The sequence below is a fragment of the Ylistrum balloti genome, unplaced genomic scaffold (genome assembly GCF_031769215.1).
Source record: "Ylistrum balloti isolate Yb309-2 unplaced genomic scaffold, AGI_CSIRO_Ybal_v1 Utg369732, whole genome shotgun sequence".
Taxonomy (NCBI): Eukaryota; Metazoa; Mollusca; class Bivalvia; order Pectinida; family Pectinidae; genus Ylistrum; species Ylistrum balloti.
In genome coordinates this window covers 89010-116935 of record NW_026781946.1, presented here as the reverse complement: position 1 = coordinate 116935, position 27926 = coordinate 89010, and the positions used below count along the sequence as shown (strand labels likewise).

Genomic DNA, 27926 nt, shown 5'->3' with positions numbered 1-27926 from the left:
AGATCTTAAGCGTTATACCAAATACCTATCATTCTTTTGAAGAACTGATATGAAGGATTGTTTTGATATATTGTAATATTCTCCTGGAAAAATAACATATAGATATAAAAGTAACAAAGTAGCAACTTAATATTTGTATATCATTGTTTAGGAAGGATTAATGAAAGAATTTTTTTATTGTTATTCTATATAACAGAACAGTTTTAAGAGATATTATTTGTATGATTCTTTGTTTATAATGATGAATTCGCTACAAAATCATATATATCTAAACAGGCATATACTACATCTTCTTAACAGCTTGCTAACCTCACTATCCATCCCTGTCTAACATATAATGTATACTTCTGATTATTACAGGGCTTCTCAGACACAGCCCAGAACATTGTCCTCATGGCGTCAAAGGAGCATGAACAGAAAGGTGTAACTGGAGCCATGGGAGGAGTGATACGACAGATCCCACCAACAGTTATCTCCCCTCTTATCATTGCTTCAGAGGCCACCTCCAATGTGCTTGGCGGCATGAGGAACCAAATTAAACCTGATGCTCGTAAGGAGGATGAGGAAAAGTGGAAGTCTGAGTGTATCAGTTAACACCTTGAGATTCTGAATGTGTTTTTAGCAAACTTTGATTCTGATGTAGCAGTGGATAAGTGTAAACAGTGGTTGTTACAGATGAAGTATCGGACAAGTGAATGTTTCTACAGACATTGTGAGAGGGAGAGAGTATGAATTGTATTCTTGTTTAATCGAAGGACAAGTTGAAAGAGAAAAAAGTAAGAATACTCTTAAAACTACAAGTTTCTGTTTTGTTTGCTTAGAACAAGTAGGTCATAATTAACATTCTCCTTTGTATTACAAATACATTGGTGAAGTGGAAGGTATCTGAAAATTTTTGTAGACAGCTGAAATGTGGTAAGATCATGTGTGACTGTAAGGCGAGTTTAATAGTATATCTAAAACGACAATATTTTCAGTAGTTGTTTGCTTCGCATAGCTTTTAAAAATTGCCATTTTAAAGATTTCTGATACAATCTCTATTTCTTTTCAAATATGTATTTATCTGGCTTATCATGGGTTCCACAAATCATCAATAGAATCTTTGGTCTAGTATCATTTAAGTGATTTGATTACGTTGTCGTACTTGCGCGAGACCTGGAGTGTATTATGACTGATCATTTCTGTGTTTGTATTATTAATTAACTCGGACAATGTTAGATTCAGCTTCATTCTGGTGGTTGTTAGAGTGTACAGATGTTGAGTGGATTGGGTTCAAACATGTGATATAGCTACTTATACAGGGCTTTCATTCTCAGAGTGATATTAAGTGTTTCTTCCAAGAAATGTACTTTTTCATCCTTTTATGCAGAATTATATGTTCATCAGCATTGAAGTGAATGGGCCTCAAATACCAACAGTAACATAGAAACCATTGTAGTGGCAGGTTGTCCTGGATACCTACAGTAGCATAGAAACTGTGTGATATTGTAGTGGCAGGTCCTGGATAACTACAGTAGCATAGAAACTGTGTGATATTGTAGTGGCAGATTGTTCTGGATACCTACAGTAGCATAGAAACTGTGTGATATTGTAGTGGCAGGCTGTCCTGGATACCTACAGTAGCATAGAAACTGTGTGATATTGTAGTGGCAGGTTGTCCTGGATACCTAGAGTGGAATAGAAATTGTGTTACCTGGTATATTGTTGTGGCAAGTTGTCCTGGATACCTATAATAGTATAGGAACTGTGAGGATTCCTTGATACCTACACCAGAATGTAGACAGATCTATATTGTAGTTTTTCCTGACACCTGAGTACCAGATATGAAAAGTTGAATGACATATAGCTACATATTTATAATTGGAAATTGACTGATGACATGTTAAAATAATATTCATCATGTGGTGTATCAGTGTATCAGTCATGGGGCAAATGGCTGTGTAAGGTATTGGTTTAGGTATAAGTGTATTGTAAAGATTGGGAAATTACATTATTATAATATGAAATGCTATTGTTGTGGACGTTACCAGTATTGTATAGTATCATGATACATTGTAACATGGTTCCTTATCTTTTAATATTAGGGTTACTTCAGAACAACCTCGGAGTTATACATTTGTCAAATAACTCTCGACAACCTTAATGCACGAATTAACTGATAGTAAACCTACATTGTGATAATTTTTCTGGGATATGTGCTCTCTTGATTGGTATAGTGAGTATGTTTAGAATAAATTGATAAATTGGCTCTAAGATGGAGTTGTGATGGGGATGGTATGTATGTAAGATGTAGTTACCTAACTGAAAAAAATGTTGAAGTAGTGACTTGTTAACACTTTCAGTCACTTTAAACATAGAAGGAAAAGTTAATTTATTATAACATTCAATATAAGTAACTTAATTTATGTACATGTAATTCATGTCTGTGATAACCTGATTGAATAGATTTAACATTGTACATATAAAAAGCAATATATCTATGTGTGTAGTTATTTGAACACTTGTTACATGGTATCGACACAGCGTGAATCTGTTGCAATAATGTTCAGAGTTTGATCCAACTTAGTTTTGTTGTGTATTGTCGGTATGAATACACTATGTGTACAGTAATAAAAAATTAACTGTAAGGTTATCAATTTATTATTAATATGTTAGTGATTGTCTCAAACATTGTAATACAATGTATGCCATTGTCATGGCCTGATATAGACTGATTATACCTGAATTATCTAACAGGAAACATTTAATCTGAATCACTCCATGTTTTGAATTATATTGAGTAGATAGACTCACTGAACTTACCGAGGATATGTATTATATTTTGCGTGTGTATCTATTGAATATTGGTGTTCTTTGTAGGTTTTGAAAAAAAAAATAAAGCACTGAAAATAACATGACATATTCACTGGTTCACATCGTGAAAAATAATACATGTTTTTATGGAGTGATTTATTCAGTGGTTCTGATAGTAAAAATACATGAATCTATTTCAGCATAATATTGTGAGCTGAGTCACCTTAGTGTTTCTACTTATCTAACTTAGGTTCTAGATTGTTATCACCCAAAATGAGAACAACATGTTCAATAGTGAACATGCTTTTGTTCAAGTGATCAAAAATTGTGGTAATAGACTAAGAATGTTTAAGTAACATAAAATTGATCTCATTTGTGTGTGTGGACACTGCAGTATTGTGTACCTGTCTTGGAATTCGGAGGATTTTGATTTCGATATAGATCACAGCTCCTGTGGAATATTTATCATTGCACAGGATCACAGTTTGCAATTTTACCACTTTAAGATGAAGAAATCATTAGTATGACACTAGAATGCATCTCCTTTGAGAATTACAAAAGCACTACAATTGCACCAGCTTACTTTTATCAGTAACAAAGCCTACACGTATGTAGGATTCTATATCGACATACAAAATATTCCTCTCCTGTGAGATTAAACATTTTATCCTGAATCAGAGAATCATCTCAACATCCCTATTCATAACACTCCGCAATTTGTCAGAGGCAAGAAAATGTTTGTTTTTTTTCTTTGGTGAAATCCTTTGATTTGAAGGTGATGTATACTATGTAACACGATATATTCATTAGATGATGAATGATTTTATATAGAAGGAACTTCACTGCATTCAATATAGGCAACATAACCAATGAAATTCAAGCCATACCTGAGATACCATACAAATGAGCAGTAGTGTTTATGACCAGTGGGTATCAGAGGAGCCTTTGACAGATTCTTGATGTAATAAATCACAAACATGGATGAAGAAAAAACATGAACACGTGTTATGTATCTGTTGCTATGATGAACATGTCCTTCATAAGATATTGGGAGTTTTTAAGCCAGTATGTTTGGCCAGGTGTGTAACCTAGAGAATGTTGAACATGTGTTACAATGTTATGTCATGATCATAATGAAATGCAATTGTAAAAACAAAGCAGTAGATAACATGCTAGCGAATACTATTTCATAATCTTTCTATTAATAACATACAAATATCCTTAATTGATCTGACAGTGATGGTGTGATGGCTATTTCTGTAGCCCCTGGTTTACCATATTTAGAAAATCTATGTTAGATATTATGACAAGCTGTGTTTGAAATACAAACATGTACATATAATATGATTGACCAGTACAGAAATGCAAGTTGTTTGAAAAGTTAAGCATTGTGAGGTGTTTCACCAGTAGAGAGTTGCAGGATGTCTGACCAAAACAGAATTGTGAGGTGTTAGACCAGTCGAGAGTTGCAGGATGTCTGACCAAAACTGAATTGCAAGGTGCTTGACCGGTAGGGAGTTGCAGGATGTCTGACCAGAACAGAATTGTGAGGTATTTGACCAGTAGAGAGTTGCAGGATGTCTGACCAGTAGAGAGTTGCACGATGTCTGACCAGAACAGAATTGTGAGGTGTTTGACCAGTAGAGAGTTGCAGGATGTCTGACCAGTAGAGAGTTGCAGGATGTCTGACCAGAACAGAATTGTGAGGTATTTGACCAGTAGAGAGTTGCAGGATGTCTGACAAGTAGAGAGTTGCAGAATGTCTGACCAGAACAGAATTGTGAGGTATTTGACCAGTAGAGAGTTGCAGGATGTCTGACCAGAACAGAATTGTGAGGTGTTTGACCAGTAGAGAGTTGCAGGATGTCTGACCAGTAGAGAGTTGCAGGATGTCTGACCAGAACAGAATTGTGAGGTATTTGACCAGTAGAGAGTTGCAGGATGTCTGACCAGAACAGAATTGTGAGGTGTTTGACCAGTAGAGAGTTGCACGATGTCTGACCAGAACAGAATTGTGAGGTGTTAGACCAGTCGAGAGTTGCAGGATGTCTGACCAGTAGAGTTGCACGATGTCTGACCAGAACAGAATTGTGAGGTGCTTGACCAGTAGAGAGTTGCAGGATGTCTGACCAGTAGAGAGTTGCACGATGTCTGACCAGAACAGAATTGTGAGGTGTTAGACCAGTAGAGAGTTGCAGGATGTCTGACCAGAGCAGAATTGTGAGGTGTTAGACCAGTAGAGAGTTGCAGGATGTCTGACCAGAACAGAATTGTGAGGTGTTTGTCGAGTACAGAGTTGAGAGAAGCATGCTTTACTGTATTTAAGTATTGATAGAATGTGTTGCATCATTAACCTCACCACAATCTTGTTTTGTGATATTCCCTACATTTTACCCATTTTAGCTTTGGGGATATGATATCCTGCCAGGGACCATCCCATTAGTTTGTCTGTCACCCATATTGGTGTTTATTGTGCATTTTTACAGGTAACAGTACCCAGTTATCTCCATTTTCTATAGTGAAATACTTAGTAAAATGTCTGATGTTGTCCATCAAAACAGCATCAGTTTGTCAGTAAATGTATTGTTCAGTAGCATATGATTCATTTTACATGTTGCCTTTACTTAAAGTAGTGACACTGATGCATGAAGATTTTATAAATTAATCATTTTTTATAATCTTTTGAAGAAATTATTTTGACAAATAAAATACCAGTTGATCCAGTTGAAATACTTTAAGGTATCACTGTTTTGGTTATAATAGGGAAGTACTGCTTTTTACAGAGTAATAAGTCACCAGCAGGGTTTTGGCTTGTAGAGGTTTTTTATTTTGATGTTGTGAATATATCGTCATATATCCAATGTTAGTTTCAGATGATTAACCAAAACACTTTGAATTTTTCACATCTTCCTTTTTGTTTTAAAAATTTTGATAAAAATAATTCTGTGAAATGCAAAGTTATTTGAAGTTGGTGGTACAATTGTCTGGTTGATACACTACCCTTCTGCTCTGTAAATCTTTTCTGTGTTTATCTGTGGCATCATCATACCTGCCAACCTTTTTCTATTTAGGAATAGTGGGAGAATCAATGTTTGGTCCTTGTATAACACAGATTAGTATCTACTGAAATTTTCTTAATAAAAAATCAAAAATAAATTACAAAAAACTATCATATGAATTCTGGAAAAGGATTTTTTTTATAGCTTGAAGGCATAAAAGTTGGCAATGTAATTACAGTAATGTTGATGAACAAATCACTACAGCATTACCAATTTGTTATTCATACTGTTTATCTGTAACTGCGATGTTGTGATTGTAACATTAGAGCTACCTATACCTAAGTATACACCAATATACTTTGAGTGTGATGTCCAGAATTACCATAACCAAAATCTAGTATTTAATCTGTCCTTGTCTTTCATACTGCACATGTTGAATGGTGCTAAGTGGTAAGTTGCACTATGCTGTGAGTGCTTGCCTTGTAGATTACGTACTGGCGTCATGTTATTGATCATGTATTGAAATTCTGTTTATTACAGAATAAAGTCTTTTAATAAAGTATGTTGTTGGCTTGTTGGACACATTTAAAGGCATATGTAGTTTATACCATGACTGCATCGTCCTTGCCTTCAAATTTATTCAATTCTGCAGCTTCAACCGTTGACTTTTTTTTCAAAGAAATCAAGTATTGTAGATGTCTGACGACAAAATTGGTAATGGAGATTATCCTACTCAAATTGAGCCTCCTCAAATATCTGAAGAAAGACCAAAACCAAAAGAGTTCAACATATTCATTTCATTTTTAGGTTTAAGTTTCACTATTCAGTCCATATTGTTGTTTCATGCTGCTACAATTTTCTTTGTAACAATTTGGCATTAATGGTGTCATTTTACCAAGTATGATCTGGAAAAATCACACACAACCTCGCATCACTATAATGATCACTGTTCTGTTTACCCTCTATTCTTGCACATGCGACCTTGGCAGATAAAGACTCGATCTAGGTTGATCTAGCTACGAGTTGACTAGCCTTGACAAGACATGTATCTAATCACTCTGCATCATGCTATGATTTTCCAGCACCATGCTCTGTAATTGCAGCAAGACCCTCTGGTTAGGATAACCAGGCTGAAGATGAAAGAAGTATACAAAGAAGAAATATTGGGTTGTTCCCTGGCTTTGTGAACGCCAGAGGGAACATTTTGGTCAGTACACCTCCCTCAAAAAGAAATGGAGCCTGGGAGATGAAGCTACCTACTGGACAGTCATGCCCATGGGAACAAAAGGGTAGGTCTTTATTGGTTGAAGCAAAAGTGCACATAGATCACACCTTAATCCTCTGCTTTTGTGCCAATGGGAAGAGAAGGGAGGGTATGGATCTAGGTAAGGTCTGGGACAGGTTATACATAACAAGACTTGATCACGTAAGAGCAAAGATCCATGGGAGACCAAGGCGTGACCAGCACAACCAAGCCACACTCCGAGACCGCAGCTTAGTCTTCCAGGATGATTTCTCAGTGTAATGACCCATAAGACAGCCTGTGAACAGTAATATAGTTCAAAGTGTCATGTGAAAGCATCAACGTAAAATCCTATCTGGCATTGATATTGTAAGCCATATCCTTGTTGTGTGTGAAATAGGAAAGATCTTCTAGGTTGTCATACAAACCACATTACAATGAAAATCACGAGAATCGTTCGAAGATGATTCACTTCATCTCCTGTTCTTGACATCACTTAAGGAAACATTTAATATGATTAAAATCTTACCTCATGACCTCATATATTATCAACAATATCATTGACAAGAATTATGTTCATGTATAACCAAAAACTGAAACCTTTTCTATTTGTTATCTCAATGCCTGAAACTTTTTCAATAACCACCTTCTGAATATCAAATTGCCTCCATGTCAAAAACTTGGGACTGGTATCATGTTGGAAGGGCTTTCAAGTTTGTTCAAATGAGTGACCTTCACCCAATTTCAAATTCAACCAAACAAGGGCGGCCTTGAGTCATCTGAGATAAGCAATATTGAATGTAAAGGTTAAAGGGTAGCTTTCAAGTGTCTTGAAAAAGAAATTGTGACACTGAACAAGAGTTCCTCAGAACTGTATGTGTCGCCTGCAGAAAATGTCACAGTCACCCAGAAATTGAACTGGATGTGCAACGATCAACCATCAAGTTGTAATACCAATTTTCATTTCTATAACTTGAAGCATAAAGGGAAAACTGCGCAAAGCAATATTCCTGAGAAATTTTCCAAGTTCAAAGGGACATATCACTGCCGAGAAGGGTTACAGACTGCCAAGAAGCAAACTTGGTGCGTAACTTTTGACCATATATAAAATTGCATTTCTATAACTCAAAGCATAACCAAAGAAAGACAAGAAAACAATATTCCCAGGATATTTTCTAAGTTGAAAAGGGCATAACTCTGCCAAAAAAGGGTCAAAGACAGCCAGGAATCGAACTTAATCTGTACCCTAGCAACAAAAAGCCATATGCCAAATTTCATTTTGATAACTCAAAGCATTACTGAAAAAAGTCCGGGAAAATTTTGTACAGACAACGACGACGTGTGTCATCCTATACTAATAATTTTTACAAAGTTATTTCCAGTGAATAAACAACATTATACTCAAAAATGCAATTTTGTTTTGAAAACTACAGTAAAGTTTAAAAGAAACTTCTTCCCCAGAATGAAATGCGAGACCCATTTTTGTAATTAAAGCACCAGAAGATGCTTTCATTCATACAGAGCATTTGATTCTACTATACATGGGTGTTGAGAAGATGATTTTTGAAATCATGGGCATACCACCAAGCCATCATCCTTCACTCATTATTCTAACCAAGTTTTAAATATTTCCAATGGAAACCAAACAAATTATGCTCAAAAATCTACTTTTCCTATATAAACTATAGTAAACTTTAACACATCCCCCTCTGCTCGGAGAAATGCCGAGACCCTGGGGCCATGAAATTCACAATTTTGGTAAATCACCCCAAGATGCTTCCATCCATAAAAACTACATGTATTTGATTCTACCATATCTGGATGTTGGGAAGAAGATTTTTTAAAATCGCGAGTAAATTTGACCATTTTTGGCCCCGCCCCTCAGGCCCCTGTTGAATTTGGAATGTACAGTTCAAACTTCTGGTTTATCTTAGGCCAAGGAAGATTTCTGCAAAATTTTGTTGATATCTGTCCAGGAGTTTTTGAGAATTGGAAAATGTTGTTTACGGACGCACAACACTGAACATTAAAGATAATCGCAATAGGTCACCAATGACTTTGTCTCAGGTGACCTTAAAACTGATGCCCCTTCATCCCATCTTACTCACAGCATTTGCCTGGTCTTCATCAGAATATTATATATATAATGGATGCAAACCAGAAATGGCCTGCACAAGGAGTCAATCAACAAATAATGAACACAAATGAAACAGTCTATATTTATCTAATGCAAAATCAAAGGGGAGACAACTATTGATTAACACATTAGTATAACAATCACTGGTAATCACACTAATACTTAACTAGTATCAAAGCTTTAACAAAAATATATGCAAACAATTTTACCATAAAAATTAGCACTTTGATTTTCTCTCATTAACAAAATCACTGTTAAAACCTGTACGTCACATTCCGTTCCATATTTATGACGAATGGTGATGTTAGTCTTATGAATGACAAATTTTGTAAACTGCAGTCAAAACAGAAACAAATCTAAAACACTTTATCGTGAAGAATTTTTACAATCGATGTGGAAAACATGTTTGTCTAAGTCATTCTTGAATTAAAACATCCTAGATTTATGTTTTTGGTCTCCTAAATGGCATCATGTTCAACAAGCAAGCTATTTAACTTTTGCGTGTGTGAAGTTTGATGAGAATCTGTCAAGGAATGGAGCCACTAAAGCACTAAAAACGATTTTCTAAAAAAATTAATTGTGATGTTAACTTTGACCTAACCCTGATTATTTTTGTCTGCATATGAGGTTTGCTGATAATCAGGCAAGAAATAAAACTGCTGTGCGTACACACAGAGAGAAGGAATGGTCAGGAGAGAAACACCCATAGGAAGCACAGATGGGCAGAGAGGAAAAGTCTGTCCCCCCTCCCCCATTTATTTCACTTGTAGGGGATTAAAAAGTTGACCAAACTTTATATGTTAAATCACAACTAGTGTTTTATCTGAATAATGATGAAATGATGAAATAATGAATTTGATGAAAAGTTACAATACACATGACCCCTGTGATGGAAGCCAACACAACAACAATGAATTGTTTTTTTACAATAAATCTAAATCAACAAGTTGTGAGAGAAGTTCATTCTATATTTTATAGAAATTCTACTAAACCTAAACAAATGACATAAATGCACAGTGCTCTTACTCAAACTCAAAAAGGGTACATTAATGATTCACAGGAAAACTTTCTATCTTAAGAGTGTTGGAACACTTCTGTAGCAGGAAACAATTTGAGAACATAAAACTTGAGGTTTGTAAATTTCAGCAACACTATTCTACACTCAATATTGTTAAGTAGATCAGTGAAGCAAGCAACCCCCTTTCCAACAAAAAAAGATGGGAATACACTAATGAGGTGAAATACTGTGGTTTGAATAACTTGATTCTACTATTTTCTAGTATATAATCCTTACATTTGCAAATGTTGAACATTCACTTAAAATATCATATTCAATGGACACGACTTTCTCAGTACTGGAAACCCATTTGATTGACTACTGAACTTAGAAAATTTCAGTCATATAACATGTTGGTGACGATTTTCTTCCATAGATATTTTCTCCTGGACAAAGAACTTACCATTCTTACAGCATTAATGCTGTATGTTATATGAACATAAATGTTAAACTGCAAATAAATAGTCATTTAATAAAGTAACTAATATTAACCATGAAAATCAGTCTTCATTATCTATGTTTTAATTTAATGCAATTAATTTTCATAATTTCATAAATAGTAAAGCACATGCGAAAGAAAGTTGGCTTAAGAGTATATCAGGAATCAATCCTTTGTATTGTTGTATACATCAGGAAGAATAAATCATAAAGTTATGTAAGTAAAAGTTAAACAGATGTAGACATTCATGATCAGTGTTAAAACAATGCATCAAACAAGTGCCAAAAACATTAATGTAGATTTCTTCTTCAACTACATCAATGATCTTTATTCCATTCGTGTCCTCAACAGAGTCAATACTGCCTATTTTTAATTCAACATCCAACACCATATAAAAACTGATCCTTACTTCACTACAATTCCACTTAATTCCAATTTTTACAGCTTTCAGTTGAATCCTCTTCTCACTTCATTCATTACCACAAACCTTAATTTTTCTCTCGAGCATTGGCAGCACTCTTCCCTAAATCATTATTGTACAATAATCAACAATAGCAACATAAATAAATTAGGTGCATCACTGCCATGAACCTTAAGCTTCCTTCAAATTGCAGTGTTGGTCCTCTTTCTAACATTACCATTAAGGTTTCCCTCAAATACTAGCTGACCTTTGACCTTCTTCCAAATACATTATGGCTTATCTTGAATCCTCTTCCGAAAAAAATATTATCCCTATCATGAATCCCCTCCCCCTATAAAAACACAAAAAATATTATACCAGGCATTGAATCCTCCTCCAAAACATTATCACTGACCTGAAATCCTGTCAAAAAATTACCACTAATTACCACTACTGTGAATCCCCACTATGCCCTAATTCCACACTCACAAAAAAATATATTTCACCAGACATTGAATCCTCATTTCCATTAACAATTAATCCATCTCTAAAAACACTACAACTGCTTCCTCCTCCGAAATATTATCTATGACCTTGAATCTACTTCCAAAAACATAACCATGACCACTGAACCTCCCCTTACAAAATATAACCACTGACCTTGACTTCATCCCCCTAAAGAATGTATTGTTGTTGTTGACATTTTTACAGCATCTTCTTAAAACCATCCCTATCAAACAGTGGGGACATCAAATACAACATGAATGACTAGGCAAGGAAGCTTATATTTTTTTCATTTTCTAGTCCATGCACCAGAGCTCGGGGTGGGGCGTGTCTCCACGAAAACTTTCTGGAGACCTAGGACCATGTGGACTGAAGTCGGACAATTGATTGGCCGTCATGTCAATCTGATCAATATATGGACCACTTCCAAATGATTCAAGAGAGTCGATATCAGAGTCCTGCGAGGTTCTTGTTGTGCTAGTGTTGTCATCAAAAGATCTAGAAGAATGATTGAAATAGTTGTCAACAGGCTGCACCAGGTCCTTCACAGGTCTAAAGTTCAAACTGGAACTAGAGATGGGCACTTCATTTCTGAATCTGCTAGTGGTCAGAGTGTTGCCATCTGTTGAGATCTGCATAGAATCAATTTGGTAAGGCTGTGAGCTCAGAAGGAGACGATTAATGTTCCAAGATCTGAAATCTTGTCCATGAGTAAACTGCCATGGGTATGCAATGGAATGAGATTGAGGTTGTAGGGTGTGATGGCCGGTGTTCACCACATGCCATGGTTGCATCGGGAAACATGAACTAGGAAGAGTCGCATCAACACTCTGACAATTACTTCCTAACTGGCAATCATTATGATAATCATGACCACTATATGTCTGTTCATAAAGTGTGGCATTGCCATTTACTTCCATGTGATATGACGATAACTGAAGCTGTCCAACATTTAGTAGTAAATTGTACATTGGTTTGGAATTATCAGAGAATCCAGAAATGTTATAGTTGTTAACACCAGCTGAACATGGTGTATGTCTGACACCACGTGTTTTCATATTATATGCATGTGAGCACATATTGTCAACTCTTTGGGAGTTTTCCACACTAAACCCTCCTGTCTGATTATTTGAAGGCAAGCCCCTACCATCCTGAGGTACATATGGATAGTTAATTCTTTCCTGGAAAGTGTATCCCACATTAGTCGGTGTGGCCAACTGCATGCATACCTGCTTTACATGGCAAGAGCGGTTTCCAATATGGCTTCCGTGATTTGATGACCTTTGGAAGTATTCAGCCATGTGTTCTCTACTGATACAACAAAATAACATCAAATTTATTTTTTGTAGTGGCTAAATTGTCAACTAATACAAAATTAGGGAAGGTGGTCAACAGAGCTTGCAAGCACTAGTGTGTCGTAAGTATATTGAGCAGATCAATTCTTAAATGTCCAAAAACCTGTTACAGGATTTAACAGCCTCAAGAAATATGGGGCAGTGAGTTTATCAGCAGGTAACATATTACATATGGAAGGAGTTGGGCCTTTAACCAGTCTTGGGCCAATACTGATAAAAAAAACCTTTTCTCTTTGGAAACAAATTAACTCCAGAGATAATTGTCAGATTGCAAGATCATAGCCTTGATTGAAAGAGTATCCTTTATTTCTATGGGTGTCCCAAACTGCCTTGGATTCAAAACTATTTTACTACATAGTTCAATCCTGCGCATTAAAAGAATGTTTCCAATCAAATTTCATAAAGTTGTTCAGTGATAAGCAACAGTCACGTCAGCAAACTATTATACTGACATGTCAGGAAAGGTACCACAATACGTAATACAAGGAATGTTGGATATATTCTTTAAACCTTTTATGGCAACTTGGATATATAAACTTGTGCAAACTAAGAAGTAATTAATTGTGTGTTTAGTTATGGGAATGACTCTACTTAGCAATTCTTATCATCTTTTATATCATACTGAATTAATATTAAATTATTTATCAATCAAATTTTGAATGCTGACATGACATACAAAGTTATCTTATACTTAACTTGTGTCATTTTGATCATTCAAAACATAATGCCATGACAAAGTATTTGAAAGTATTTAAATGTGATTGCAACAATAAACCCATTGATCTTGAACTCGATAGGGAACTTTACAAATTGGTTCATGCCAACTTTGTTTCAAAATATAATAACAAATTATCCACTAAAAGCTTATTCATAGATGACCTTGTGACCTTGACCTGTGGTCAAGCAATTTCTAAACTGATTCTGATCAACACTGCTTCATAAGTCTGAAGAAAAGTATTTGCAAGTAAAATATTTCAAGTTTGACATTGACCTTTGACCCGATGACCTTGACTTGTTGTCAGTTGATTTTTCATATGATTTCTGTCATTATCTTTCATTATGTCATAAGTAAATATTTACCAGTATCATTCAAATATATATTTTTGTGTTGTACATTCTCATTTTTGTTCATTATAATGGTGACCTTGACCCTTCACCTCTGAAAATGTAAAGCAACCGAGACCTTGCACTTTCTGTGAAAAACAAGGGAGAAAATCAAAGTATAATTATCTAAACAGAACTGAATATGTTTTGCAGTAACCAATTTTCTATTAATAGAAAGTGACCTTGACCTTTGTCCTCTTAACCGAAATTCATCCCCACATAATCACTCCTTAAAAGAAACATTGGCTGAAGTTTGAGAGCAATTGGCCAAATAGAACTTGAGATATTGTACCAAAATAAAAAGAAAATCAGAGAGACTGCCAGTCTATTAATATATCAATATGGAAGATCAGGGAAGCTAGCATGTTTAACGGTCATTTGATTTGAACTTACTTCGGAAGTCTGACTTCAAAAGGTGTCATCACTGGGTGATGGTAAAGAGCGGAGTACACAGTTTTACTATCACAATTCATGTATGCTTGGTTAGTAGATGGTGTGTGGGTGGGGGGGCCACAAGACCATTGGGTTAACCTTCTGTCACTGCCACAACCAACTGCTGTGGATCCTTCTCCAAAGCAGTTAACGGATGGCTGCTTGTCCATGGTGGTGTCCATGTTATGGAAGGCAGATGAATGTTTTGTGATTTTTTGTCTGGTTCTCTTCAGCCTGGATCTTCTGTTCTGAAACCATGTCTGAAAAAAAGACATATTTAAATACTCATATATAGGGTACTCACATTTTTAATGTTTTGAACGTACAACAATAACTTTTCTACTAATTCCAAAGATAAGATAAGTCTAAGATAAGTCCAAGCCTAGTATTCAGCTCACAAACATTTACTGCAGTGCATGTTTCAGTTTAAATTCTTAATCATCATACTTTAATAAGCACACCAGCGTACAATGGGTCACAGGTTTTGGGCAGGACTCCTTGGTTTAATGTAATATCAAAAGGTTAAATTCTTCCCTTCCCCAACACAAACGATCAAACCTCAACTCCACCAATTCCATGATTATGATAAAAAAAATACTGTAACCTTGTCACAGAAAGATTGCAGTTACACTACCCAAAAAGTTTTACCCTACATTGAATTTTGCCCTTTTCTTCCACAAACAGGAAGAGTGAATTTAAGTAGGAGGAGGAGTGTGGGGGGGATTGATTATACTTGTACTACTCTCTTATATACCTGGTAATTGGTAATCCTCAAATGGCAAAATGAACATGAAGCAAATCAATGTATAAATATGGAGGACTACAGTATCAGTATACTGGGAGCTATCATGAACAGTGTCTCCTTTAGAAATGTTGGGAATGCCTTCAAAATTAATTAACAACTTCCTCCATCAATCAACGATTTTCATGGATTATGAAAAGAAAGGGAGATAACAAAGCATAAATACAATAATTTTAGCAGAATATTGTTTTAATGCAATTGATGGTATCATCATATCTGAAGTCTACTGCAGAGATGCTGTGCTCCATAAATTTACATGTTAAAAGTCCTGCTATGATTTGATATTTTTACAACAGTACTTCCTCTTTCCTATTTGCTATTACTTCATGCAAGCTAACTTGAATATGCTATTTCAACCGATATTATTGTGTAATAATCTCATGCAAACTCACCTTCATCCTTTCAACAGGTATATCAAATGTATTGGAGAGCTTGTCAATCAATGTACGGGTAGGATATTGGTTGTTGACAAAGATTTTCTCAAATTCATTGACCTGTGTCTGAGTGTAACTTGTCCTTATTCTCTTCGGCTTATTTACATTGTCTTTTGCCGGTGTTACAGGACATACTGTTAAGGTCGCCAAGGTGGTGTACGATACATTCACAGTTTCTGTAATTAGAGTCATACATTACATTTCTGCCACCTGTAATTAAATAAATCAAAGTACCTGTACATTGGTCATTAACATATTCTCAAAGTACCGATGCTCATCAATCATTACAGAGGGGTCTAAAATCTGTATATAACTTGTCAATATTTTCCAGAAATTTACAAGTTTTTTTTTGTTGAAAAGTCTGCATGCAGATTTATCGAAGTCTTACCAATGAATCATATGTGTTGGTGACCCTTGACAAGAAAAAGGTCATTAACCAGCAGAAAAGTAAACTACAAGGACTTAACACAAACTCCCAATCCATGGTCAATCTATATATGTATTGTAACTATAATACATGGATATGAACATAGAGAATTCATGCAAGTCCTTAAGGTTCTCTCCATTGTAATGTCTTACAATCATTTATTTGATGAAGTTTTTTCTACTCTTACAAGATTTCTGCAGACAAGGAACCGACTCAAGTGCAACTCATTTGTATGTCAAACTAATTCATAAAATTGTTATAGTAACCAAGACAAATACAGGACTGACACATAAATATATATTAAACTCACTATATATGTACGGAGAGAACACCTATCTTTTGCTATAAAAGTCACATCCAACATGTACAACAGATTTTTCTATTCTTTTTCTTTATCGAATATCAATCATAGGTTAGAAATAACCAGGGACTAGTGTACTACCAAAAACAATTGGAGATTAATCAGTTGGGTATTTGATTTGGAATCAATCATGGCAAAAATGTCCTTTTTCCACATTTTGATGTAACTTTCCATTTCAAAAGCAAAATGATTTGTGGGGATCAGATCAGGTATATATATGGCCCTACAGATACAAATCCATGTTCTTTATTCTACAAGAAAATTCCTCCTTATATCTCTGTCGATCTATCCATTCAGCTGATTTTTTTATTAATAAAACTTTCCCGTAACGTTTTAGGAGTCAGTTTTGAACGCCATACAAATCCAAACAAAAATTATTTATTTCCCGTAACCTTGCTTTCTTCCCTAAAATCATGCGACATCCGTACCAAGGACTTGGAAATTCACCTCTTTGCCATAACTTTTAAAGCAATTTTCAAAGAAACACTGTTAAAGTAACGACCTGTCTCCTATATAACACATATGAAATTATTTGTTATAATTAATGAAAATGTCCACCTGTCTAACTTAATTTTTGGAACCGTTTTTTTTTTTGTCAGATTGCGTTTGTCAAACTGACTTAACTTACGTGACATTGGCGGCAAAAGCATTTTCTTTAATTCGTTCGTTTTCGTTGACATTTCTGTTGCTTTTTAAGTAGATTCGACCAGTCCAATTCATGGCAATATGATATTATAATTATGTAAGTACAGTTAGCTCTATAACGGTAGGCAATGAATCAATGTCCGCCATCTGCACGATACGATCAACCGGCAGTTACTTCTGCACGGGTACTTCTCGCTCATGCGCGCTATTCATGTAGATTGCATTTTCCGGTCGATTGGGTTTTCTTACCCGCCACAAATTTAAATTCTACATTAGATCACATATAACGATGTACATGCACTATTGACTTTGATACTGTTTGGTTAAACTTGTGATTTGTATGTATTGTCAAATGCGTAGACAAGTAGTTATACAATACAACTAAACGTAACGATATCATTTCCCGCCAAAACAAGGTTAATGTTACAGCACACTGGTTATTGGAAGTGTTGTTAAGTATATACAATTAAATAGACTCGTCTTGTTTATTGATATTATGTATAATCCCAGTATGTCGTATACCCAAAAGATAATTTAAAGAAAATAATCTAACTTATCAACGAACATTTTTGGCACGTGACATTTATATGACCGTCATTGTAAACACGACCGCAATTTAGATTCCGGGGCTAACCAATAACAAGGCGTTGGAGTGTACAGTTAACTATAGAAATCCCTCGACCCTCAATTAATTATATGATAACTGAATAACTACAACAACAATCGTAATGCAAATTTCTACTCTAGCATATTTTACTTAATTCCAATGGATTTTGTGAATATAGTATGGTACCACCTGAAACGACTTTCTTATTCTGTTACGTGGCTTAATTGAATCGTTAATGTTGTAAAAAGGTAATAAAGAGTTCATCTGACTAATCATTTTGATCATGTAACGGTTGATTTGTACAATACAAAATGGTTGTTTTATTCGGTAGCTCTATTTTTAGCAAACCATTGTTATGTTTTATTTAATCCTCGATAGTAACAAACTTTACAATATTTTTTTTTTAAAAAGTTAGTCCCCCTCCAAATACATCCTCGATCCCGGACACCAATCGTTCAGCCTGGGACCGAAGACATCCAAAATACGGGTTATTTGAAATAGAATCCGTCATTAAACTTCACTACACGAATAAATTGTCCCCAGTATGACTGCACTCGATTTTTTTTTATTACAAAACGAAAGTAAGTATATTATAAATGAGAGCGACATTGAAATTACACATTGAAATAATACATTATTTCATAAGCATTACTGGTACACTGGTATTACGCGCATTTATTTATTCATTTATTTATTTCTCGAAATAAACAAATTTGCTAAATGCAAGTTCTCTCTATACAAACATCGCCTTAGGTCCATCCCTGGTTTTACACAAATTTGTTTCTCAGCATCATTGAAGATCATTAGGAGTCAAAGCTTTTGTTCGTTATACGGTGTGTTTTATATTCATTGCACGATATGAATTTATCTACATTATACGGGATGTATTTATCTACATTGTACGGGATGTATTTATCTACATTATACGGTATGTATTTATCTACATTATACGGGATGTATTTATCTTCATTATACGGGATGTATTTATCTACATTATACGGGATGTATTTATCTTCAATATACGGTATATATTTATCTTCATTATACGGGATGTATTTATCTACATTGTACGGGATGTATTTATCTACATTGTACGGTATGTATTTATCTTCATTATACGGTATGTATTTATCTACATTATACGGGATGTATTTATCTACATTATACGGGATGTATTTATCTTCAATATACGGTATATATTTATCTTCATTATACGGGATGTATTTATCTACATTGTACGGGATGTATTTATCTACATTGTACGGGATGTATTTATCTACATTGTACGGAATGTATTTATCTACATTGTGCGGGATGTACTTATCTACATTGTACGGTATGCATTTATCTTCATTATACGGGATGTATTTATGTTTCAGTCAAATTCTCAGGAATTTTTACCTGTATAGGTGTTGTTGCAGTGATAATTCAGACACGTTTGCTGTTACAAGTTCTGTGACAAGAAAACATTGTTCCTGTAACATCTTTCACAAAGCATGGTGAAGTTACTTAATGGCCACACTTTTAGTGGCGGTAAAAAAGACCATATTACGAAAATACATCATTTTTCTGATGATTTCGGCGAGACCGTAGCGTTGGTGATGGACATATGTTTGTATTGTAATGTTTGATATCAACGTCACTTAGTCAACTTGAAGATTCCGGTATAAGTCAGAGTTAACCACATGTATACCGTTAGGATATTAGTGTACAGTGAATATGTTATATTAGTGTACAGTGAATATGTTATAGCAGTGTACAGTGAATATGTTATAGCAGTGTACAGTGAATATGTTATATTAGTGTACAGTGAATGTGTAATATTAGTGTACAGTGAATATGTTATATTAGTGTACAGTGAATATGTTATATTAGTGTACAATGAATATGTTACAGCAGTGTACAGTGAATATGTTATAGCAGTGTACAGTGAATATGTTATATTAGTGTACAGTGAATATGTTATATTAGTGTACAGTGAATGTGTAATATCAGTGTACAGTGAATATGTTATATTAGTGTACAGTGAATATGTTATATTAGTGTACAGTGAATATGTTATATTAGTGTACAGTGAATATGTTATACATATTAGTGTACAGTGAATATGTTCTACTAATGTACAGTGAATATGTTATATCAGTGTACAGTGAATGTGTTATATCAGTGTACAGTGAATATGTTATATTAGTGTACAGTGAATATGTTCTACTAATGTACAGTAAATATGTTATATCAGTGTACAGTGAATGTGTTATATCAGTGTACAGTGAATATGTTATATTAGTGTACAGTGAATATGTTCTACTAATGTACAGTAAATATGTTATATCAGTGTACAGTGAATGTGTTATATCAGTGTACAGTGAATATGTTATATTAGTGTACAGTGAATATGTTCTACTAATGTACAGTAAATATGTTATATCAGTGTACAGTGAATGTGTTATATCAGTGTGTTATATCAGTGTACAGTGTATGTTATATCAGTGTACAGTGAATATGTTCAGTGTACAGTGTTGTTATATCAGTGTACAGTGAATGTGTTATATCAGTGTACAGTGAATGTGTTATATCAGTGTACAGTGAATATGTTATATCAGTGTACAGTGAATATGTTCTACTAGTGTACAGTGAATATGTTATATCAGTGTACAGTGAATGTGTTATATCAGTGTACAGTGAATGTGTTATATCAGTGTACAGTGAATATGTTATATCAGTGTACAGTGAATGTGTTATATTAGTGTACAGTAAATATGTTATATCAGTGTACAGTGAATATGTTCTACTAATGTACAGTGAATATGTAAAATCAGTGTACAGTGAATGTGTTACAATCTCTAGTGTCAAGTATCATACTCTCAAATCAATTAACTAGAAATGAAAACAGCAACCGTTACGAAAATTTCTCCATACATTGATATATATTTTTATTAAAACAAACATGTGATAAACATAACAATAATAACGGATAGCACCTGAGATTGTTCTGTTGAGTTAACATTGTCCATATCTGGTTACACCAGAAGGCACCAACACAAATTCCACTGAAGGGACAATGATACGCCCACACTATTATAATATCTTTTGCACAGACGTAAATGATTCAGTCAAACATATTTTGTGATACCACGCCATAGGTTTTCATTAAAGTTGCGTTGTATATTTTCTTCTCGAAAACCATTCTGTCACAGTTGAACTGAATTTTCAGTTTCTACCTGTCGCCATTTTCAAGACGACAAAGCTTTTGACGACTGTTTAGCTGTCTTTGAAGTCCTTCGGTTGCCCCTGGCCACACAGCATTTTGGATGAGGACGTTTTGGTAATGACGTTTGTGCACTGGGGAATCTTCATATTTAGGAGTAAGCACACACAACATTCAATATGTCTTAGCATCATAACTGCTGGAACGGACCGTTACTTTCGGCACTGGAGTTGTGTTGGGACCAGGGCGATGCTTGTGAGTAAGGCGATGTTTGTGAGTAGTAAGGATTTGCCAGTGAAGTAATGTTGTATGGCTGGAACAGAGAGTAATCCTCAGTGTAATGGTGTCCGCCTGGGTACTGAGGCTGGGGACGGCATGGAGGCTCCATGTTGTGACGTAACGATGAAAAAAGCATGGGATGTTCAGCAATAAACGGGAAAGGATATACCCGACTGAGCACTGCGGATGATATCGGCATGGACGCTTGGCCAAGATTATCCACGTGACCATTTCTGACACTTGGGTAATAACCACTGTTTGGGGAGGTTTGATGCATCATGGACGGCTCGCTTACTCGTTGTAAAGGTTCCTGTGGACGTGAACTGGGTGTATCCGCACCTGCCGTCTTAGTGTAGTTCAACAAATCAGACAAAACAGGCATGTCACAACCAAGTGAAGTGTTCATATTGGACTGTCCTGCTGGTAAATTCCGCATCGGCACAGACGATAAAATCGAGTTAGCTAGGGGATTTCCGTAACCTTCCATATAATTAACTGGTCTCATTCCCTCCTTAGGAGCATCGAATGCTGACATGTCTTTGGAGTGGTTGAATTTTGTTGCTCCCGATACTTTAGGAGGAGCTGGTGCAATCACTTGATTTGGTGGTGAGAGCATGTCGTACCCACTTCCTAACAACATGCTCTGAAATTGCTGTGTTGTGACGGCTTTCTTCGCTTTCTTTTTAGATGCTTTCATTTTCTTTTTCAGTTTCTTTGACTTAATTGGTTCCTTTTCGAACTTGTGTAATTCTGCAATTACACTTTTCATAACCACTTCCGGTACCATAAGTGCCCCGTTTTCCTCGCTCACACCCGAATCACTGTCACAGTTATCGCCCTTACTCTCGCCATGATCACTCCTGCTGTCGCCGTTATCACTTCTGGTGTCGCTGTGATCGCTCTTACTACAATCAGACTCAGACCCATCTTTCTTTTTGCCTACGACGTCTTTCCGTCGCCTATTTTGGAACCAAATCTATAAACAGAAATGAAATATATTAAAATATTATCTTAATTGTACACGAGTACATGATGAAATTAAGTTTTGTTCTTTTTCAAGCATAACAACAGATGTATAGTAAAGATACATAGAACATAGAACATATCATACACGTTCTACGTTCAAAATGTTACTATAAGAAAGTAGGATATCGGTAGAAATGTGTGAGAACATTGCCATTTTATTTCTTTGTAAAGACGATTATAAACGACACTCAAACGATAATATATTCAAATTTAGAACTGCATCATACAGGTGTTTCGTCCCTCTGGAACTCATCAGTGATAATAAGGGCCCAAATTTTGAATCCTAGGAGGCGACTGAGGAAAATCGTAAGGAATGCATTTGATGATTGTATGTATACAAAATTTTATTAGTGAATGCAAAATAAATAGTAATTACCTTGACCTGCTCCCTGGTAATTCCAACCCTTTTGGCGATCAGCAGTTTCTGTGTACTGTTAGGGTAGCGGACCCGGATGTAGATACCGTTCAGCATCTCCAGCTGGTAGCGAGTATAGCTGAGGCGTTCCCTAGGAGGTGGCGGTGTGAACGGACGACAGTCTGTAATGAAAATTTTAAAATCTACATTATTTCGAACAGAATTTGTACGTCCATTACGATGATTTTAAAATCACATTTTTCAATGTGAACAAATTATCAGTTTAGAAAAATAAGCCCGTTGTGTGAGATGGTAACAGACATTGCGTCCTTATAGCCACGTTGTTCTATCCCTGTTATTTTACGTCGGTTTTTACGACATAATGATAACGATGTAAAAATAATTATCTTATAGCACACAATTTATGAGGGAATGATCACCCCCTACAACGGTATCACGGCAACACCATTTAGGCAGATGGAATAGCTGTTCACATATTCGGGTACCCAAAGAATTTTAAGATGAATGAATAAGAATCAGATTTAAAACAACATGATGTTATTTGCTTTTCACATGTAAACAAGTTGACCAATTTTGTTTACATTCCGGTTTACTGGTGGTCCATCAATTAGTATTGTGGCGCTACACCCAACAGTTTGTAGTACCTACAATTGCTGTTATCGCCTTAATTTTCGCGTCACATGCTATTGAAAACAGAGTAATTTTCACTGACTAGTTTACAAATGTACACTTAGCACTTGGTATAGAACAGAAAACACAAAGCTAACGATGCCACGCTGGGTATGTATAGATTGTGATTAGTGTCCGTTTCATTGGTCCCTGACGGGGTCTCAGTGACACTCACTATCAAATGATCGACACTGAAGTTTTTTTTTCACGAAATACTGTCATTGAGTATGGTGCTAAATCATATGCTCACATTCGGCCAGCGTTCTCTGTTAACTAAATATGACCTAGCACGTATTATAAAAAAGGACTTACTAGTCTTGTCAATTCATTGTAAATCGTTACTTATTTGGTATACTGCAGGGTATTGCGATTGTTATATATCTTCCGTTAATTGCAATTGCGTATTTGAAAGGGCTGTAGATAATAAGAATAATAGCAAGGGAGCTAACTCTAACATGGAATTCCTGTCTACTGTACAAGATAACGTACACCCTTAATTTTTTTCAAATTAGTAAGTATCGATAGACAGATAAGCTATGTTTCTCTAAAATATCGATATTTATACAACCCTTCATTGAAAATGATATCAGTGACTGAAAAATGTTGTGTGTTATCTGACGTGGAAAACAAAACCTACCATCATCGTCTTCGTCTAACTCCTCGTCCGACTTGGCGCCATTGCTCGGAGGAGGAGAAACAGTAGTCGCATGGGGAGGGGACCAGTGGATCAAGGAGTTGTGTTTCTCAGGCTTGTTGACGACTGAGAGGGCGTGGTATGGAAAGGGTTCGTGCAAGCCTCCGAGGTCAGCCATATCCTGCATAGAAGCCCTTGGGTCGTACCCTATAAATTAGATAAAAATATTAAAGAACATATCTTATTTGGATTCTACTAAAAATTATAGAAGAATTAATGACATTTGACTTTCTACTTTGTTGATAAATTTTAACTTATCTTACACGGAACACAAAATTTTCGTTCGAACCTAAGTGTTAACTTCAGTATCGCTATGCTTTAATGTGATTTACTTGTCAAAGATGTTTTCACATTTAAATACATAACAGTATTGAAATCTAGACAAGTTAAATGATAATTTATATACATGCTAGATAAAGACGCGTCGTAGATGTACGTCTGGGTTGTCTACCTAAGGTAGCGTCTGTCGGGCAAATGATTGACAGGACAGACGGACAGAACGATAGCATGGGTCGTAGGACAACTCACTTCCCCAGTACGAAGTCAGATAACATTAAATTCACTTCTAGTTTTAATCTGTATCAGGCAAAACGTGATCTATCGAGTCGGGTACATGGGAAACTCCTTGAAGCAGGAGCTCGCGAGACAGAGTAAACACTGCGGTCCACATACCTTTCCTATTACGCTACGTCGTTGAGAATATTTCAAATAAAATTTTTACATATTTGTATACGAAGATGCTGTATTTATCGAAACATTTATATCATAGGACACTGCTGTTATTGTAAATAAACTGTACTCGTGTTTTGCTTCCTTGTGTGATTAATAGCAAAAGAAAATCAATAACATTTTGTTTCCTTTCTTTTTAACCTTTAGAAAATTTGTTGAAAACATACATATATATCAAAAAAAAACTTTCGGCTTTTAGAAAAAAAATATCTTGTGGGTTAAACTATAAAAGGGTGGGAAGGGGAGGAAAATAAAGTATCGAGGGATGGGCTACAGAAAAATTAATTTGGAAAATGTTTTTAAAATAATGCTTTTCGCAACCATCATCTGTTCGTTTCCATTTTCAAGTACATGTACCTCAAATATGATTTCTACACTTAACAGTCTTACTGCTTGTAAATATCAATAAGGATCTGGTGAGAGGGATTTTTTTTTTATCAAAAATCAAAACACATTCAATCACGAAGTCAGATGTAATATCCAGGTTGAAAAGCTTTATTTTGGTATCATTTTTCTTACCTGTTGGGTGGAACGTTCTGCGGTAACTGTCCACTTCCAGCATATTGACGAGTTAGTCTCAGTCGAAAAAAAGATCCAACAGCCGTGTCAAAATCACTGTAAACCACGAAAACTTTGCTTCACTGTTTCACTGTTAATAATCCACGTAAAAATGAAAAGTGTAAAACATCGATCTCTATTTGACCGGTTAATAATTCCGATGATTTATTGACCCGCGTCCACACGTGTCACCTACCAGGTAAATGTTTGTTACACCTGTCCCTCGTTATACCTCTGGACAGCACCAACGTTACGTCCCTCCCATGGGGAGACGCTGTAGATAAAAACACAGGACTCTTTTCACCAAAACATAAACAAAGCAACAACTGTTGTCATTTGAAAGTCAGCAGAATATGCTGTGATTTTCAGGTATATTACGATCCAATACAAGACACTTTGCACCTAATTATCGGCCAGATAGTCTAGATTAATTTGTCCGATCTCAGCCAGGTGTGCGATGACTGGTACCTGCTATGTCCTCTACAGAAATACGAAGATAGCGCTAAACAATATCTTATCAAGGCACGGACTTGAATCTTAAGGTATGGTAAGTTCTTCAAAGCTATGATTGTTTCTGACCAAAGTGGATTAAAATCCAGTATATATACACTTGTGCCCGTGTGGTCAAACTACCAATGAAATCAAAACTCTAGTCATGCGTGGATAATAGACAGATTTCTTAATACCTTAACGGGCTATAATTATCAATGTAAGTAATTTGTGCCTATTGTTACAATAATACCCGGCATTAAAAGGAAACTGCCAGTTAAATGATTATCGGCCCAACGTGTTTTGTTCTCCTATTGTCCAGAAGTGGTCATCTCTTTGTGAAAGGAGTTGTACTGCCGGCGGGTATACGTAAGTCATTGTCATCGTGTCCTTAGCAGGTCGGAAATGCGTTATGTAGACCAACACCCGAAACATGTCCGTCTTTGTCCAAGGGTGTGACTATTCCGCCATCGGGGCATATCCCCACCTACTAGAGTAACCAGCATCCGGAACTAATGAACTCTACGTGGTACATTACTAATTGACCAAGGTGAAATAATTAGAGGAAAATATTACACCGTGAGAAAAACAGGATAAAAAATGTTATAATTTTACCACGGTTATTGATTTTAATATTGTCTTTAGATAATCGGCGTCATGGTATGTACACCAGAGCGTTAAGGCATCGTGTGTGTTATAATTCGACAATGATTAAAGGAAAAGATGAAAATGTGATATTGAATAGGAACTGGAAAAAATAATGAAATAAAGGTCTTTTGTTTGTGTGTGTGTTTTTTTTTTTTTTTTTTTATCGTTTTGTAATTTTTGTCTTAAAAGGTCACTGGAATTTACACAGGACAGTTTTACAAAACTACTCAGAATACAATTTGAAGCACTCTAGTATATTCGCCTCCGTCACCGTACTAATGCAGTATAGTGTTTATAACCATTCTCAGAACCATTTTCTGTGTCGGTGTTACCTCGTAGTTTATGTCATTTGAATACACACCATGTTAGCGTTTATTTGATGATTAAATGTTGATAAATCTTGAGTGTCTCCATCATCCTTGATATATATTTAGTCGTAGTTTTTATGAGGTCGTAAAATTTAAGATTCGGGTTTTTATAAAGCGGGGATCGTATAGATACAATAAAAGAGATCTGAATAGAACTGATTTCAACTTCATTAATATATCGTGCTTTTCGTAACTATATTGTGTACTGTATTATTTTTGTATGTCTTACGTTTAAATATAGTAGGATTACAGACTTTGTACTAACCAGTAAATTTTACCAGACACATGGTCGTCTAGAAGTAGAAAACACTGAGCGCTGATATAAAAATGTCACTAACAGGTGCTCGTTACTCAGATTTTACTGGAGTCCAACACATCCATGAAATAAGCATTGGAGTCGATAGGTATGCACGCGCGATTATTTTCATACATTAACAAAGTACACTTGGTATGCAAACCACCACAGGACAGCGGAAGCTAAATATGCCAGAGAGATCTTGGTGCTAATCATCGTTTATAATTAAAAGTTTAAACTTTCCCTTCTTTTCTTTTATTTCTTCTTTTTTTCCTTTCAAGTTGGCAACATTTATTTATCATCAGTCCCGAAATTTAGAATGTACATGAAGCAGATGGAAACAACTTGAAATTTTAGTCCTTCTCAAGAAATAGCAATGCAAAAATTCAACTGTAAGGATCCAAAAATAGCTGTCTGTCGCATATTTGCTTTCTTCAACCATTCTGAAGTTTATCATGCACATCTAGGAACTAAGAGCAGTCTACATATATAATTAGAGAGAGAGAGAGAGAGAGAGAGAGAGAGAGAGAGAGAGAGAGAGAGAGAGAGAGAGAGAGAGAGAGAGAGAGAGAGAGAGAGAGAGAGAGAGAGAGAGAGAGAGAGAGAGAGAGAGAGAGAGAGAGAGAGAGAGAGAGAGAGAGAGAGAGAGAGAGAGAGAGAGAGAGAGAGAGAGAGAGAGAGAGAGAGAGAGAGAGAGAGAGAGAGAGAGAGAGAGAGAGAGAGAGAGAGAGAGAGAGAGAGAGAGAGAGAGAGAGAGAGAGAGAGAGAGAGAGAGAGAGAGAGAGAGGGAGAGAGAGAGAGAGAGAGAGAGAGAGAGAGAGAGAGAGAGAGAGAGAGAGAGAGAGAGA

The 27926-nt window shown here is 35.7% G+C and overlaps 3 protein-coding genes across 3 annotated transcripts in view; 1 reads left to right on the top strand and 2 right to left on the bottom strand.

Annotated features, from left to right (window-relative positions):
• Nucleotides 1-6354, top strand: part of LOC132542997 (autophagy-related protein 2 homolog B-like) — a 72805-nt gene extending 66451 nt beyond the window's left edge. The window contains exon 43 of the mRNA XM_060206450.1: nucleotides 361-6354. Coding sequence (XP_060062433.1) covers nucleotides 361-594 — 234 coding nt within the window. The 3' untranslated portion in view covers nucleotides 595-6354. The remainder of the gene's footprint in view (nucleotides 1-360) is intronic.
• A 5514-nt stretch (nucleotides 6355-11868) lies between these two features.
• On the bottom strand, nucleotides 11869-14504 carry LOC132542993 (uncharacterized). Its single transcript, XM_060206445.1, has 2 exons — nucleotides 14425-14504; nucleotides 11869-12880 (listed from the first exon to the last, which is right to left on the bottom strand). Exons 1-2 carry the CDS (start codon nucleotides 14502-14504, stop codon nucleotides 11869-11871), a joined length of 1092 nt encoding a protein of 363 aa, XP_060062428.1.
• A 6633-nt stretch (nucleotides 14505-21137) lies between these two features.
• LOC132542992 (uncharacterized) lies at nucleotides 21138-25282 on the bottom strand. The gene is made up of 4 exons (XM_060206444.1): nucleotides 25240-25282; nucleotides 23935-24138; nucleotides 22629-22789; nucleotides 21138-22202 (listed from the first exon to the last, which is right to left on the bottom strand). Exons 1-4 carry the CDS (start codon nucleotides 25280-25282, stop codon nucleotides 21138-21140), a joined length of 1473 nt encoding a protein of 490 aa, XP_060062427.1.
• Nucleotides 25283-27926: the final 2644 nt, after the last annotated feature.

Coding starts and splice junctions, on each gene's coding strand:
- LOC132542993 (XM_060206445.1), bottom strand. CDS start 14,504: ATGAATTGTGATAGTAAAACTGTGTACTCCGCTCTTTACCATCACCCA. Junction 12,881..14,424: donor TTTGAAGTCAGACTTCCGAA/GTAAGTTCAAAT, acceptor TTGTATCAGTAG/AGAACACATGGCTGAATACT.
- LOC132542992 (XM_060206444.1), bottom strand. CDS start 25,282: ATGCTGGAAGTGGACAGTTACCGCAGAACGTTCCACCCAACAG. Junction 22,790..23,934: donor GTTAGACGAAGACGATGATG/GTAGGTTTTGTT, acceptor TTTTCATTACAG/ACTGTCGTCCGTTCACACCG. Junction 22,203..22,628: donor TTACCAGGGAGCAGGTCAAG/GTAATTACTATT, acceptor TTCTGTTTATAG/ATTTGGTTCCAAAATAGGCG.